Source organism: Pseudorasbora parva, chromosome 2 (genome assembly GCF_024679245.1).
Source record: "Pseudorasbora parva isolate DD20220531a chromosome 2, ASM2467924v1, whole genome shotgun sequence".
Taxonomy (NCBI): Eukaryota; Metazoa; Chordata; class Actinopteri; order Cypriniformes; family Gobionidae; genus Pseudorasbora; species Pseudorasbora parva.
Genome location: NC_090173.1, coordinates 19,644,571 through 19,661,298, shown reverse-complemented (window position 1 = coordinate 19,661,298; position 16,728 = coordinate 19,644,571). Strand labels below are relative to the sequence as shown.

General features: G+C 39.5%; 1 protein-coding gene across 7 annotated transcripts in view; it reads left to right on the top strand.

Annotated features, from left to right (window-relative positions):
• Positions 1-14,627, top strand: part of rfx1a (regulatory factor X, 1a (influences HLA class II expression)) — a 32,509-nt gene extending 17,882 nt beyond the window's left edge. For 4 of the 7 annotated variants that reach the window (XM_067458514.1, XM_067458499.1, XM_067458541.1 and 1 more), the window contains 12 exons: positions 1,440-1,639; positions 3,897-4,016; positions 4,104-4,237; positions 6,492-6,610; positions 6,740-6,849; positions 7,442-7,593; positions 7,820-7,917; positions 9,293-9,442; positions 10,364-10,572; positions 11,334-11,487; positions 11,740-11,785; positions 12,740-14,627. In XM_067458514.1, the coding sequence (XP_067314615.1) occupies positions 1,440-1,639; positions 3,897-4,016; positions 4,104-4,237; positions 6,492-6,610; positions 6,740-6,849; positions 7,442-7,593; positions 7,820-7,917; positions 9,293-9,442; positions 10,364-10,572; positions 11,334-11,487; positions 11,740-11,785; positions 12,740-12,900 (1,653 nt within the window). In that variant the 3' untranslated portion in view covers positions 12,901-14,627. The remainder of the gene's footprint in view (positions 1-1,439; positions 1,640-3,896; positions 4,017-4,103; positions 4,238-6,491; positions 6,611-6,739; positions 6,850-7,441; positions 7,594-7,819; positions 7,918-9,292; positions 9,443-10,363; positions 10,573-11,333; positions 11,488-11,739; positions 11,786-12,739) is intronic. The other 3 variants (XM_067458522.1, XM_067458507.1, XM_067458535.1) reach the window with 1 other exon arrangement.
• Positions 14,628-16,728: the final 2,101 nt, after the last annotated feature.

The window sequence follows — 16,728 nt, the reverse complement described above, 5'->3', positions numbered from 1 at the left end:
GTGCCAGAGAGCACAGTGATACATGTACTCCAAATCCAAATTTATTTAAATAAAGTCATCAGACTGACTTTTGCATCACTTTTTTAGGAAACGCATGCTATTTCTATGAGGACACATGTCCAGTTGACATGTAGCTCGTCGGCGCTGCTTGCTAAGGCTTTCTCTGTGCTGTCGTGTTCATCACAGAAAACATTAAGATTCAGTCATAACCATATTCATATTATCCATGAGAGACAGATGGCCTTGTGTGATCCTGTTCAACATGTTCATATATACATTAGCCTTCCAAATTAGCTGCGCACTGTATTGCAAAATCCCTTCATTTAATGATTGAGGCTTTCCATTAATTTTACGTTTCATTGCATACTCATCTTGTATGCCACGGCACGCAGAAACAGTTTTCGAGAGGCATACAGTGCTGTGAAAAAGTTTTTGCCCCCGTCACTGATTTTCTGTATTTTTGCATATTTGTATGTCATTAGATTTGCAAATGTATCATTGTTTCTACAAAAAATATTAAGCAGCTGCAGCACAACTGTTTTCAACATTGATAATAATAATAATAATATTAGAAAGAGTTCTGAAGGATCATGTGACAATGAAGACTGGAGTAATGATGCTGAAAATTCAGCTTGACCATCACAGGAAATAAATTAAATTTTAAAATATATTCAAATAGACAACAGTTATTTTAAATTGCAATAAAAATTCACAATATCAATGTTTTTAATAATTCAAATAACTTCAAACTTGTTGAGTATAAGAAAGACTTCTTTAAAAAAACGTTGAATATCTGTCCGACCCTGAGGTGAGGACAAGATTTTTCTGCCCAACCTAAATGTTTTATCACCACCCATCTCTACCAAACAGTTCCGCTTTTGATTCTTCTGTACGCAGCATACTTCTTCAAATTTGAATGATTACTCATTCTCTGAATTATTTTACCACAAGACCACTCTACCACAATCTACACACAATAATAAAAATGTGCATAGACATCCCAGCACTGTATGTTTTCATGTAACTATCAGAATAAAAATATTTAAGATGGCTAAATAATGCCATTTGTTGTTTATTTGAAGTCAACACGAAACTGAAATCCACTGTGAACTCACATTCAGGTCCAAAGCAACTGCTTCTTATCCAATCAATTCATGAATAATAAAATCAAGTTCTGCCCTGCAGTTTTTTCCACTTGAATAGTTTCGCTTTAAAGTGAACTAAAAGGGGTTAGTGGATGCTGTTTTCTGTTGACTTTAAATGATATCGCAAACTCGGCATGAATGCATAATGACAGTGCATATGCATGAGTGGGGTCTGCATGCAAAAGCGCACGCACATATTTGCATTTAGGCGTTTGCGTGTATCTTAGGACATCCTTTAGCCTGGGCTCTCTGTCTGAGTGTGTATATGGCTGTGTGTGTGTCTTATCCCGGCAGCTGTCCTCTGGCCCTCAGGTGCAGTGGTTGTTGGATAATTATGAGACCGCAGAAGGGGTGAGTTTGCCCCGGTCCACTCTCTACTGCCACTACCTGCTGCACTGTCAGGAGCAAAAGCTGGAACCGGTCAATGCGGCGTCCTTTGGAAAACTCATCCGCTCGGTGTTCATGGGGTTAAGGACCAGGCGCCTCGGCACGCGGTGAGAGAAAGGTCACGCGACCTCTGTCTGTTAGCGCCCAATTTATATAAGTGAATTTATATGTTTTTGTCCAAGTTAAATAGATTGTTTCATTGTCTATATTCAAATCAGATCAAAGGAATCAGTTTATAAGAATGATTCGCTCACAAACATCAACTCACCATAAATAAATGTTCAACATTTCGACAGTAAAGACATTTATAATGTTACAAAAGATTTATATTTCAAATAAATGCTGTTCTTTTGAACTTTCTATTCATCAAATATTTTTTTCAAATAAATTAAGCAATAAAACAACATTATAAGAAAGTCTTGAGCATCAGATCATCATATTAGAATGATTTCTGAAGCATCATGTGACCCTGAAGACTGGAGTAAAGATGCTGAAAATACAACTTTGATCACAGGAATAAGATATAGCTGCAAGCAGCAATACCGGGACCAATCGCAACAGAAGCAAAAAGAGGAAGCTAGACCAGGAGAAAAAATAAGTGAAGACATTTGAAGACAATTTTAAGCAAAAATGTTGAAACCCCACATTAATACATATTTTGTTGTATAGAGCCAATTTCATATTTTCTTTAATTATAGCGCCAATAAGATACACAATCCTACAATTTTTTATGTGTGTCTTTGGAGTGATCCCATACACGTGTGTATCAATTTTGGTGAAAATATCTCATTTCGTTTTGGAATTGTAGACATTTATATGAAAAAACACGTAAAAAATGACTAACACCTGACTTGAATTGGATTTTTACTACCCCTTACTATCAATATTTTGACATTTGGGCATTAGTATTTAACTATCGACCTATGTTTCCGAACTTCTGACGCTGGTTTTGTCTCGATTGGACTAGCGTTTTTTAAATATCAGCTAACTTTTTATAAGCGCCGAGTTACCACGCTGCACAAACCTGGTATCTTTGGACTCGGCAAGGATTCAGGAGACAGGAAAGTTACTCCCATGAAAATAAATCAATCACAGCCAAGGTTATAAGCGTTTGAAAAACAATTCATCCACTTGGTTGCGCTGTTTCAAAACTTCTCAGGTTCCTTCAGGGCAGTGTGCTGATGACCCATACCCAGTTTCATAACAATCCATTCGTGTGTTTATAAAATACAGCATTTTAGCACATAATTCAAAATGGCCGACAGCCAAAATTGCCAATATGGTAAAATTGGATTTCAGATGACTCAGCATGCTGTACCAAATCTAATGATACCACTTTTATGATTTTTTTGGAAAAACGGTTCAAAAGTTATAAGCAAAAATACAAATTTTTCGTATCTCCGGTCCAGTAGGTGGCGCTGCGCTGAATCGCTGCAGGTCACTTCAGGTCATGCTTGTGATGACATACCAAGTTTGGTTTGAATACGATAAAACGTTGCAGAGATATAGCCTTACGTATATTTTTGCAACCGCTACGTAAAATTTGTTTGCGCGTGGTTTCCGAACAGTAGTACGGATCAACTTAAATTCGATAAATTTTGTCAGCATGGTCTGAAGATGATCTGGTTCAATTTGTGTGCAAAACAGATAAACCATCTAGGAGGAGTTCAAAAAGAAGGATTTTTGGCTGGGGAATTTGGCATTTGATCAAATCAATCATTGATAAATCGTTTGACTTGGTTTGAGCCAAGGAATCAGAGGAACAACTCATTTTGTGTCTAGCCCTTATGGTTCAAAAGTTCAAGAGTCAGACTTTGGACAGGTGGTGGCGCTAGAGAGATTGAGTTAGAGATTTAAAATGTACTATAGTGACAGTTGAGACTGTCCTCTATCTGTGTGCCAACCAGGCACTTTCCTGCAAACGGTTCTATGGGCTGCCATAGAGCGGAAAAAGAAGAAGAAGAAGAAGAAGAAGAAGAAGAAGAAGAAGAGGAAGAAGAAGAAGAAGAATTGGAAGAAGCAGAATAATAATAAGAATGCTAACGATTTCAATAGGTGCCTTCGGTGCTTGGCCCCTAATTCCATTTTAAAATATATTAAAATAGAGAACAGTTTTTTTTTGACCAAATAAATGCAGCCTTGGTGAGCATTCTTTAAAAAAAAAAAGCTTACCAACCCCTAACTTTTGAACAATAGTGTATATTATTATATATTGATAGTTTTTAATGTATTCATTCAATGATAGTGTGTATGTGTTTGTGAGTCATGCATACACACAAATACATACATATGTGGTTAGAAGCCTCCATGATCTTATGGTTCAGGTCATGCAGGTGCACTGAAGCTTTGGTCTGTTTGTTCCAGAGGGAATTCCAAATATCACTACTATGGGCTGCGGATCAAAGCGAGCTCATCTCTGCTCCGACTGATGGAGGACCAACAGCACCTGGCCATGAGGCAGCAGCCCTTCTCCCAGAAGCAGAGGTGGACACACATGCTGTCTGTCACGTCTTGCTCTCGGTCTTTCTGGTTCCTGTGTTTCTCAGTCCGTCTGATTCTGTATCCCTGCAGGTTGAAGCCGGTACAGAAGGTGGAGGGGATCACTAACGGGATGTCGTCAGGCTCTGGACAGCAACAGCAGCAGCAGCAGAGCTCGGGTCTGTCGGACATCAGCACCCAGGTCCAGCAGTACCAGCAGTTTCTAGGTGAGCATTGACATCAATGAGAGTCTTTAAAAGGCAGAATGCATGCTTTAAACTAGAAACATTAATGCAAAGTTGTAAACGTACAATTTGAAGTTGGACTTTAAACTAGGAAATTTAAAAACCTGAGATGTAGGTGTATGACATCACATGGAAATGGTGGCCCACAGGGAGATGTACACACACTGCTGTTCAAAAGTTTGGGGACATTTTTTATTTTACAAAAGCCACTTTATATTAGGTGCCCTTAACTGTGTAGTAGTTCAAATTAATCATTGATACAATGCACTTATTGTGTAAATAGATGTTTTTACATTGTATTTACATTTTTAATAATTTCCCGCATGTAATTACATCTGTAATTAATTTCTGTAGTTACATTTATAATTACACTGTTGTCACTTCTCTAATGGGGCATTCACACGGGGCATAAGCTTTAACGCTTCCCATTTACTTTGAATGGGTGACATCATCCGTTGCCGAACTGAATTGTGGGTTCCGTCGTGGCGCTTCACTCGCGTTGCAAGCGGCAGAAGTTGAAGATTTCTCAACTTTTAAAGCGCCAGCGCAGGCGTCTTCCAATCAGATCGCCGTATGCAAATATCCTACAGCAGACGCTAACCATTTGCGTTCATTACTGCTCAAACAGTGAACCATCCAAATGCAGCTCCCGGACCAGTACGTGATATTCTCCCTGCTATCGGCGCTTTTTCAGGATCGAATGAACCCAACAGCTTCGAGCACCTATGCAGGGCTCTGACAACAACTACATGAGCAATCGCATTCGCACAAACAAACAAATCAGCATCCATTTCGTCTCACAGACTAGCTGTCATAAAAAGGTGCTTTTTTTGTGTTATGTTGTAGTCCAAACAGCAAGTAAGTTAATGTGATTGGCTTTTGTCACCATGACGTTTGCGTCAGATCCAAGCTTCAGCCACGCCCTCCGTCAAGCTTCAAAGCCTACGCCCCGTGTGAATGTGGCGTAATACCTAACCCTAGCCTTAAACTGACCCACACCACCACACCTGTCCCTAACTCTACCCGTGTCCACCTCAATATCAGCTAAAGTGTTTTTCAATACAATATGAACACAATAAGTACATTGTGCTTATTTTTTGATGCAAGTTTATAGTAGTTATCTCCACCTAATATAAAGTGGGGCCAAGATTTCTATTTCAAATAAATGCTCTTTTTGTTCATCAACATTAATGATTATAAGAAATGTTCCTAAATAACCATATTAGAATAATTTCTGAAGGATCACGTGACACTGAAGACTGGAGTAATGATGCTGAAAATTCAGATCACAGGAATAAATTACATTTTAAAATATGTTAAAAGGAAAAAAATATTTTAAATTAGAATATTTCACAATATAAATGCAGCTTAGCTGAGCATTAGTATAATACCAGCCCAACACTAGCTACGGTACCCCAAAAGTGGGTCATAAGAACGTCTTGAGTGTGTAGTCAACGAAACAACAAAACAAGACTTTTATTTTGAAAGACGTGTGTGAAAGCTGTTGACACTTCTATCAGATGCAAGTGCGCCTGAGAAAAATGCACTGTCCTGATTCATTATCTGCTTTCAGATGAAGTGACTATTGTATATGTTACGGATGTAGGCCTGTGTGAATAAACCTCACTCCCCTGGCCTCAAGACTTGCAAAAGCAGCGGTCTTTAGTGCCCTTGTTAGCGCACCCGCCTCCCACACTGGAGACCCCGGTGGTCATTGCTCAGAGCGGGTCAAGTAGTACCGGTTACATTTGGTGCCGTGATCCGGATGGGAGTGGGGTTTAGGGGGGTGAGTGTAACGGACGTAGGCCAGTAAGACTCAGTTAGAGCTGTGCGTGTAAACCTCACTCCCCTGGCCTCAAAATGCTAACACGGATGCTAAAGACCGCAGATGATAGTGTTAGTTTCTAGTGCGCCAGAGGGGGTCCAGTTTAAACTTCTAAAAAACTAGATATTTGCTAGGTGTGTAAAGTCCATTAAATAATACTCTATTTTTGGTGATCATTTACTTCCCAAACCAATAATAAGATCTTGTAACAATTTATCCATCATAATTTATACTTTAGTTAAACAACTACAAAGCTATATTTTATATATATAGCAGCCTATAGTTGGTCAATATAATGACTTTATGGACATATGTCGGAGATATGAAGTTCAAACAAACTGATTCACTAAAATAATCATGTGGATATTAATAACAAGTCATAATATGGTTGCTGTAATCTTTGATGTTTAGATGCGTCCAGAGCTCTCCCCGAATTTCCTGATGTTGACCTGCAGGGTAAAACTTTACCAGAGGGCATTGAGCTGGAACATCTCAAGAGCTTTCAGCTGCTCTACAGAGAACACTGCGAAGTGAGTCTTCTCTCTTCTTCTCTATTTGAATCCAGTGATTTAATGTCAGCATCACAATGAATTTCTGTTTAAAAGCTAAATATCTCTTCAAGTTGTTTTTTTTTTTACTGATGTTGCGTGTTTCTTTAGGCTATTCTTGATGTAATGGTCAACCTTCAGTTCCCTTTGGTGGAGACTCTTTGGAAAACATTTTGGAGGTTCAGTGAAAATCAGGCAGGAGACTCAGCAACACTAGCTGTGTAAGTTTGCTTCTCAGCAAAACAAACTCCTTTAGACCAACACTACATGTCAAGGTTTTCACGGTTACATGTGTTCAGGAGGAATTTATTAAGGTGGATCTTGGGTGGTTCTACCAAGCAAGGGTGACGTAATAATTGTCAGACAAATACTTTTTTTAAAATTTAGACAAAATATAAAAGGTCATGTTTTATGCATCAGACTTTTACAGCTAAGGTAATATGATAGGAGAATATAGAGCTCATACTTGAGGAAGGTTTTCATCAAAGTTTAGATCATGTATATCATTTAAGGGCCTTACACAGCTTGAGAAATTCTACACAGAATGCGACAAAACGACCATTACAAATCCATTTACTCTTCATGTCAGAAGTAGCACAAACGGCAAAAAAAAAAATACTGTCCGGAATTGGTTGTCTCATTGTCTTGTGTAGACAACATCACTGATTCTATTTGCTTTTTTCATGTTGCATCGCATCATTGCATCGCTACATTGACCAACTCATCATGTCTGGTGAAGAAATTAAATAGGCTTCATAGAGTTCATGAATGATAAGACACTAAACATTATCCGTTTTACTTTGGATGTCTTAGGCATGATGAGTCAGAGAAGAGGCTGCCCAAGTCATGTTTGGTGGTGCTTTGTAAATATGAGCCAGTGCTTCGCTGGAGTCGCGACTGCGACAACACACTGTACCAGGGCCTGGTGGAGATGCTTATCCCAGATGTTCTGAGACCTATTCCCAGTGAGTTCACCAATGTTCTCTCACTACAGATTTGCATATTAATGTGCAGCAATATGTACCAGAGCTGGTGGTGATGTATCAGGTGATCTACATTTAGCGAAAAGTTGCCTCTTTTTACTCACGCTCACCTTGCCAACCTGTGGGTCAACATCAGGGATAATTATGGCATCCATTGCCACACAACATCATATATTTTGCTGAAATGAATTCTTAATTCTTTCTCTAGGTGCCTTAACACAAGCCATCAGAAACTTTGCCAAGAGTCTTGAGAGCTGGTTGACTAATGCCATGATGAACATTCCTGAAGAGATGGTTCGTGTCAAGGTCAGTGAAATAAAAAAGACAATTTAAAGATCTCAAATGTTTGAACGGTACTGTACATCTTATTGAAAGCGTACCCACACTCCTTGAAAGTACTTGAAAGGATGTGAATTTCAGACACACGGATTTAAGGACTGAAAAGTATGTGAAAACAAACACAGATCCTTGAAAGTCCTTGAATTAAACAAACTAAATTTTGTTAGTAGCATGATAGTAGCAAATAAATGTGAAAAACCTGGGGAAAAACCTCTGTGCGAGTGGATGGATATCGATCATGTGCAGGAGCCCGGCATGATGAACAAGTTAGAAGTTTGGAGCTTTAACTAGTTTTGTATCAGGGAAGTGCAAATTGATCTATGCGCTTCTCTGTCTAGCAATTTGATGGACAAGTCTGGTTTTGGCAGTTGCCAGGAGAACGGTACTTGCCTAAATGCATTGGATGCGTAAAGTTTAGAGGAGGGGGGATTATGTTGTGGGGTTATTTTTCAGGGGTTGGTCTTGGCCCCTTAGTTCCAGGGAAAGGAACTTCTAATGCTTCAGCATACCAAGACATTTTGGACAATTTCATGCTCCCAACATTGTGGGAACAGTTTGGGTATGGAGCAGTGCACAAAGCAAGGTCCATAAAGACATAGATGAGTGAGTATGATGTGAACTTGACAGGCCTGCACAGATTCCTGACCTCAACCCGATAAAACACCTTTGGGATGAATTTGAATGGAGACTGCTAGCCAGGCACAAATGCGGTTCTGGTAAAAAAAAATCCCATAAACACACTGCTAAGCCTGGATAGTCTTCCCAGAAGAGTTGAAGCTGTTATAACTGCAAAGGGTGGGCCAACTCCAGAATGGAATTGGATGGGATTAATGTTTTTGTGCATGTAAACGCAGATGTCTCATAGTGTTTCTGCTGTTTTATAAGCGTCATCTACTGCCAGAGATTGAATTTGCATTTTCATTCAACGCGTCTGCATTGGTCAACTTCTACTGTCAATAACTCACAACAACTGGCTTTATGAATGACTAATTATAGTTAGTACGCTTGGTCTAACAGGAACCTAAATGTGTGGGCTTGTGTTGTGACGCATAGAATTCAGACATGCAATCTCAAACTAGGGGGTTTCAATTTGAATTTTCTAAGACTTAAAACTTCCCCTAATGAATTTAATTTGGGAAAAATAAATGCAAATATCATCTGCAAGAAAGTTCCCTATATATGATTTAATTTTTAAATGATCTTAGTAGCTTAATGAAATCCCTAGTAAATACACAACATTTTAGCTATTAAATTAATACAACAAAAGATAATTAAACTTTATAATATTAAACATTTAATCTGTTACTTATTGCATTTTTTCTGTGAATTGTCCCTTGCTAAGGTGACGTGTGCAAGCGCTTTCGCTCAGACCCTGCGCAGATACACCTCTCTTAATCACCTGGCACAGGCAGCACGTGCCGTCCTGCAAAACACAGCGCAGATCAACCAGATGCTCAGCGACCTCAACAGAGTGGACTTTGCCAATGTGCAGGTGTGTGTGACTGGACATATCCCTCACGTCCCAGTCAGATTTGAAGCTGGATGCTGTGTTTACCAGGGCTGAACTAGAGCTTTCATCTGTCACCATCTGAGATGAACTCACTTTTGGTATGCATGTGGGTGTTTGTGGTTTTTCTAGCTATCAGGCTAACGGAAACTTAAGTGAGTGTTTAGCATAAATTAGAAATTGTTTCCTTGAAAGTGATTTTAAAAAGGGGTTTAGCTGAGTATGACATCCGTCATTTAGCACATGATTTTATCCTAAATGACTTGTAGTACACATATTAATAAGGTGAACCCCTGGATAAGGCGTCTTACTGAAGAGCACAATAGGGGTAGTTTGTGGATTAACCCTTGTGGTATGCAAAACATTTTGATACGATTTTGGTCATACTGTAGCTTTAATCGCTAGATCATACCAAAAAGGCAAATGCCAGCTAATTTAGAGAGGGATATGTTGGTGAAATGGGTAATCACACCAAACATTTTTTTCAGAATGTAAATGTATAATTTATTTAAGACAGACTGTCAGACAGACAGACAGACAGACAGACAGACAGACAGACAGGTAGATGGACGGACGGACGGACGGACGGACGGATAGCTAGATAGATAGATAGATAGATAGATAGATAGATAGATAGATAGATAGATAGATAGATAGATAGATAGATAGATAGATAGATAGATAGATAGATAGATAGATAGATAGATAGATAGATAGATAGATAGATTAAAAAAAATATGTCATGGTTTCCTCAAAAATATTCAGCAGCACAACTGTTCTAACATTGGTCATAATATTAAATGCTTCTTGAGAAGCGACTCAGCATATTAGAATGATTTCTGAAGGATAATTAATAGATATTTCATTCAGTTTGGGTTTTTGAATCCCATGTGCTTTCTCCTGTAGGAACAGGCCTCTTGGGTGTGCCGATGTGAGGATCGGGTGGTGCAGCGGCTGGAGCAGGACTTTAAACTGACCCTTCAGCAGCAGAACTCTCTGGAGCAGTGGGCAGCCTGGCTGGACGGTGTGGTCTCGCAGGTCTTAAAGCCGTACCAGTCCAGCTCTGCCTTTCCGAAAGCAGCGAAACTCTTCCTGCTGAAGTGGAGTTTTTACAGGTGAGCCTCAGAAGGTTGTCACTGGGGAGTTGTTCTCTGGGGTGGACAAGAACATGACACAAGAGACACATCACTTCTGTTCCAAAAACCTACTAAGAATCTACAATAACTGTTTTCTATTTGAATATATTTTAAAAGGAAATTCATTCATGTGACGGCAAAGCTCAAAAAAGAGCTCTCTCCCCCCCCCCTCCACGAGTATAATAAAATAACAATAAGCTGTATTTTCAGCATCATTACTTCAGTGTCACATGATCCTTCAGAAATCATCTGATATGATGATTTGATGATCAAGAAACATTTATTATTATCACTGTTGTGGAAAATTTGTAAGTATTAGCTTCTTTCAAAAAAATTCATGCTGACCGCAAACTTTTGGACAGTAGTGCCAGTATATCGGAGCTCTGCGCAAGACATTCGAGTAGAAAATATGTATTTCATGGCCAAGAATTAACCCTCGTTTTACTAAATTGTGGCCATGCTGTAATATTAATTCCCTTTTTTTAGTTCAATCAAATCGTGGGGAAAAAATGTGGTATATAAACAATGTACAAGATGGAAGTATATCCTTAAATTCAACATCATTTTGCTGTTTGGAGCAGTTTGCGTGCTAGGTTTTGAACCTGAGCTGTAATGACTGTTGTGGCCACTAACTGTATTGTCAAGTATGGTTTCCTCTTACTCATCCTCTCATGTGTCTTACCCACCGTAAAACTCTTCTTTCTCTCATTTCCTGTATCCTTTCTTTGCTCTCTCTTTAGCTCGATGGTGATCAGAGACCTGACTCTCCGCAGTGCTGCGAGCTTCGGCTCATTTCACCTAATCCGTCTGCTCTATGATGAGTACATGTACTATCTGATAGAGCACAGAGTTGCCCAGGCCAAGGGGGAAACTCCCATTGCTGTCATGGGAGAGGTACAAACACACGCACGCACGCACGCACGCACGCACGCACGCACGCACACACACACACACACATGCACACACACACACACATGCACACAGACTTAGATACAGAAATCATCAATCTTAGACACACTTCTCTTTTTTTAATGAGCAATTCAAAACAAAACTCATGACAGGATATTAGACTGAGGAACTGTGAATGACAGATTCAGAATTGAAAAGAGTGTTTTAAATGTCCCAATTCTCTTTTTTTGCCCTAAGTTTGCAAGTCTTGGCCGAAGTCTAAACCCACTCGATCCTGATAAAGGTTAGTAGTTTTACCCATAAAAATCTTTTAAATAACAAACAGGCACAGATGGATTTGCAATGCCAAAGCTTGATATATTCTGTTTCTTCTTCATTTGCTAAATTCACACCCTTGCATCATGGCATGGACTCAAGAAAGTGGGCACCACTCACAAATACATTCAGTGTATTTTTAAAGGCACAATATGTAGAGTGGGGGGAAAAAGTATTTAGTCAGCCACCAATTGTGCAGGTTCTCCCAATTAAAAAGATGAGAGAGGTCTGTAATTTTCATCATAGACACACTTCAACTATGAGAGACAGAATGAGAAAAAAAATCCAGAAAATCACATTGTCTGATTTTTAAAGAATTTATTTGCAAATTATGGTGGAAAATAAGTATTTGGTCACCTGTAAAAAAGCAAGATATCTGGCTCTCACAAATCGGACATATTTTTCCTTTTAAAACGTATAAAAATACTTTATTTGTTTTATTTTATGTTAAATATATGTTAAAGGGGTGGTTCCGTGTTTTTTTTCTTTTTTTTTACGCCGTATTTTTCTTATATTTGACCTTTATTCCACACCGCTGTCTCCACTGTCCTTTGAACGGCTCGTCTGCTTCCTGCTTCTATGAAGCCCATCCTTCTGAAAAACACAATGGTCTTAGATTGGTTAGATGGCCAAATGTAGTTTCCTGTATTTTTATTGGCTGAAGAAACGCCGCGCCCCTTACCATTACGGGCAGAAATCACATCTGCGGTGACTAGCGAGGGTTTATGATGGCACCAACCCAGGAAGAAGCTCGTTGTAGTCCAAACCGGCCATTTTTGTAGGCAATAAACTGACTTAATTTTAAAAGACAATATCTCCGTTTGCATTGAACTTTCAGCGCTGTAACTTTGCAGATACTGTTTATGCTCAAGCAGCGACATGCATTTTTATAAATGACATTCTCTGTATGTCTGTGTCTCAGAAGACGAAGAGGAGGAGGAAGAAGACAGTGATGATGAGTGTCAGGAGTTGTCTCTGCAGTCTGATATGGGTGCTATCGGGGACGAATCTCTGGAACCGCCCGCCAAGCTGGCTCGAACCGACCAGAGGGTGCTGTTCTCCACAGGAAGCATGGATAACTGAGAACTTAAACACACACACACACACACACACACCTACAAACACACACTCCACATGATAAATCACTCATCGTTTGTGCACTAAAACCAACACATTAAACTAACAAACATAAATGCTGCAGCTTACATATTTACACAACATTTCAGATGTTCGTATGTACATTTCCATAGCTGTCTCAAATGCACATACACACTTGCATTCTCTGAAACACAGAGGCACGGATAGTGCCGCCTTCGTTTAGCGACACACACGCTCATAACATAGACATATCATATCGAGATCTTAGAATGGGTGTATGGCTCACTAAGAATAGCTCCCGAATCTAAACCTGATTCTGTGTCTATAGCTAGTTAAGTTAAGACGCAAGAAGACAAATGAAAACTGCTGCAACTGGATCCTAAGAGTCGTTCGTGACGGACTGATCTTTGATTGGCTACTGAAACCTGTCAGTCAAGCTTTTGAACCTATAAGGGTTGTGTAGGGAGAAAAGATGGACTGTAAGTGTGCGTGTTGTGTGTTGATGTATACTTTCCGCCTATCTGTGTGTTGTTTGTGTGACGGTGAGTGACCCAGGACCTTATCGTTTTATTGGCTAATGGCTAGCACGAATGCGTGTGTTCTTGTGCATGTGCGATTGAACGTCTGTGGATTTCAAGAAGTGTTGATAGTCGTTTTGGTCAGTGGTACCTTTTCTTTTGTTTTGTTCTTGATGCCTTCAGTGACTGCCATGTCATTAAATGTTTAAAGCATATTATAGCCCAGCTCTTTAAAAACTAGATTTCCCATGAGTCTACTAGGTGTACGTGATTCAGCTGGGTTCTGCAGAAAACGTTATTTTTTTTTTTTTTTTAGGGCTAGTATACATACCTCTGCAAATGACAGCAGTTTGCCAGAAACGAGAGGAAGGTTTTTTTCCCTGTATGTCTTTCCTCTTACTTCTTTTTCCCCCCCTTCCCTTGTTTATTTATTTATTTAAAAAGAAAAAAATGTCCTATTTTGTTGCACTTTTTCCTCTGGCCAATCAGCATCCCGAGCTTGGTACAAGACATTAGATATTTCTGTCCTTTTTCTTTTTTTATATGGTCACAGAGTGACAATCTTGATGTGTACAGCATTGTCTAACACTGTTTAGTGCATATTTGATGGTTTGCTGTGTATTTGAGATTCGGGTCAAGATATTTTACTAGAACCCTTCAAACAAACTTGACACCACTGCCCGCAGTAGCTAAGAAATGTAAAAGTAGAGAGCGAAAAGATCTTTCGGCCCTTTTCTTCTCAAGACTCGTTCGTTTTAACCCTGTTCTTGTGTTGTGGATTATTTAACGATCAATTTGAGAGACCTACAGTACATTAAAACTATATCCCATATCGTTCAACATATGTAAACGATGATTACTGCTGCTGTATGCGGCGCGAAATATGCTGACTGATCTGAAACCAGCATTATGCTTTAATTTCTCTCTGATTCTCTTTATAGAGCGACAGGAAACATATCACAAGATCTGTAGATCCTCTCTGTATGACAGCCATTTTCATAACAATATGAATTTCACTTTTCACTTTTTTGAAGTTGTTTCCATCTCTTGCTAAAAAAAAAAATCAAACAAACACAAAAAGTGCGGCAGTGCTTTGAGTAATCTGAACCATGAGAATGGATGTGCCTTTGCAGTTATCAAATTGAATCCAGATGTTTTTAATTTAAAATATGAATAAATTAATAATTTCTAAAATTGTGAACTGTTTCAAGTATCTAGTTGTAGATGTTTTTTTTTCCTTAAGTACTCTTAGAACCTGCAGTTTCACATCTACATTGTTGTAGGTGTCTAACTAGCAATCCAATGCACTTTCTAAGTGTGACATCCTGTCCAAAAACAGCAAACGTGACAAAGAAACATCACATGTGGTAATGAGAGGGGGTTAATGCAGTTACATGCTAAGGTGCTTTCCTGTCAGACTCACAGAATGTGCCTCATAAACATTTCTGAGAAAAGCAGAGATCAATATTGAGAAAAAGGAAAGGTAAAACAAGAAACTTTTCGTGGTACAAATAAGTAACTTCCTTTCAGAAATGGATTATATGTATGTTTATGTCTGACATATTTATGAATTATGTATTTATACACTACTGTTCAAATGTTTGGAGTCTGTGAAATATTTTTTGATGAATAGAAAGTTCAAAAGAACAGCATTTAAAATACAAATGCTCAAAAAAAATTAAAGGAACACTTTAAAAGCACATCAGATCTCAATGGGGGAAAAATGTCATGCTGAATATCTATACTAATATGGACTGGGTAATGTGTTAGGAACCAAAGGATGTCACATCGTTTGATGGACATGAAAATTATCAACCTACAGAGGACTAATTTCAAAAACACCCTGAAAATCAAAGTGAAAAAAATATGCATTAGGCTTGTCCATTTTGCTGAAATGTCATTGCAGCTACTCAGTAGTTTTTAAGGCCCCCATGTGCTTGTATGCCTGCCTGGCAATGTTGGGGCACGCTCCTAATGAGATGACTCATGGTGTTCTGGGGTATTTCCTCCCAGATCAGGACTAGGACATCACGTCCCAGAGGACCGAAACATAATGTCCCAGAGGTGTTCTTTTGGATTGAGGTCAGGCCAGCGTGGTGGCCATTCAGTGGTATCAATTCCTTCATCCTCCAGGAACTGCCTGCATACTCTCACCACATGAGGCCGGGCATTGTCAAGCCCCAGGAGGAACCCAGGGCCCACTGCACCAGCATAGGGTCTGACAATGGGTTCAAGGATTTCATACCAATACCTAATGGCTGTCAAGGTGCCATTGTCTACCCTGTAGAGGTTGGTGCGTCCCTTTATTAATATGCCTCCCCAGACCATCACCGACCCACCACCAAACCGGTCATGCTGAATGATGTTACATGCAGCCCAACGTTCTCCATGGTTTCTCCAAACCCTTTGCCAATAAACCTCACGGTGCCGGGAAGTGAGCACAGGGCCAACTAGAGGACATCAGACACCTCATGCCACCCTCATGAAGTCTGTTTCTGATTGTTTGGTCAGAGACATATACACCAGTGGCCTGCTGGAGGTCATTTTGTAGGGCTCTGGGAGTGCTCATCATGTTCCTCCTCACACAAAGGAGCAGATACCGGCCCTGCTGATGGGCTAAGGACCTTCTACAGCCCTGTCTAGCTCTCTTAGAGTAACTGTCTGTCTCCTGGAATCTCATCCATGCTCTTGAGACTGTGCTTGCAGACACAGCAAACCTTTTGCCAATGGCACATATTAATGAGCCATCCTGGTGGAGTTGGACTGCCTGTGCAACCTCTGTAGGTATCGCTTCATGCTACCAGTAGTGACACTGACCCTAACCAAATGCAAAACTAGTGAAAAACAGTCAGAAAAGATTAGTAGGGGGAAAAATGTCAGTGGCCTCCTCCTGTAAAGCCATTCCTGTTTTTTAAAGGTTGTCTCATTGTTGCCCATCTAGTGCACCTGTTGTTAATTAACACCAAAGCATGCATATATATATATATATATATATATATATATATATATATATATATATATATATATATATATATATATATATATATATATATATATATATAATATGCGGTTGCCAAGAGAACGGTACTTGCCTGACTGCATAGTGTCAAGTGTGAAGATTGGTGGAGCGGGGATTATGGTGTGGGTTGTTCTTCAGGCATTGTTTTTAGTTCCAGTGAAAGGAACTCTTAATGCTTCAGCATACCAAGACATTTTGGGCAATTTCATGCTCCCAACTTTGTGGGAACCGTTTGGGGACGGCCCTTTCCTGTTCCAACATGACTGCGCACCAGTG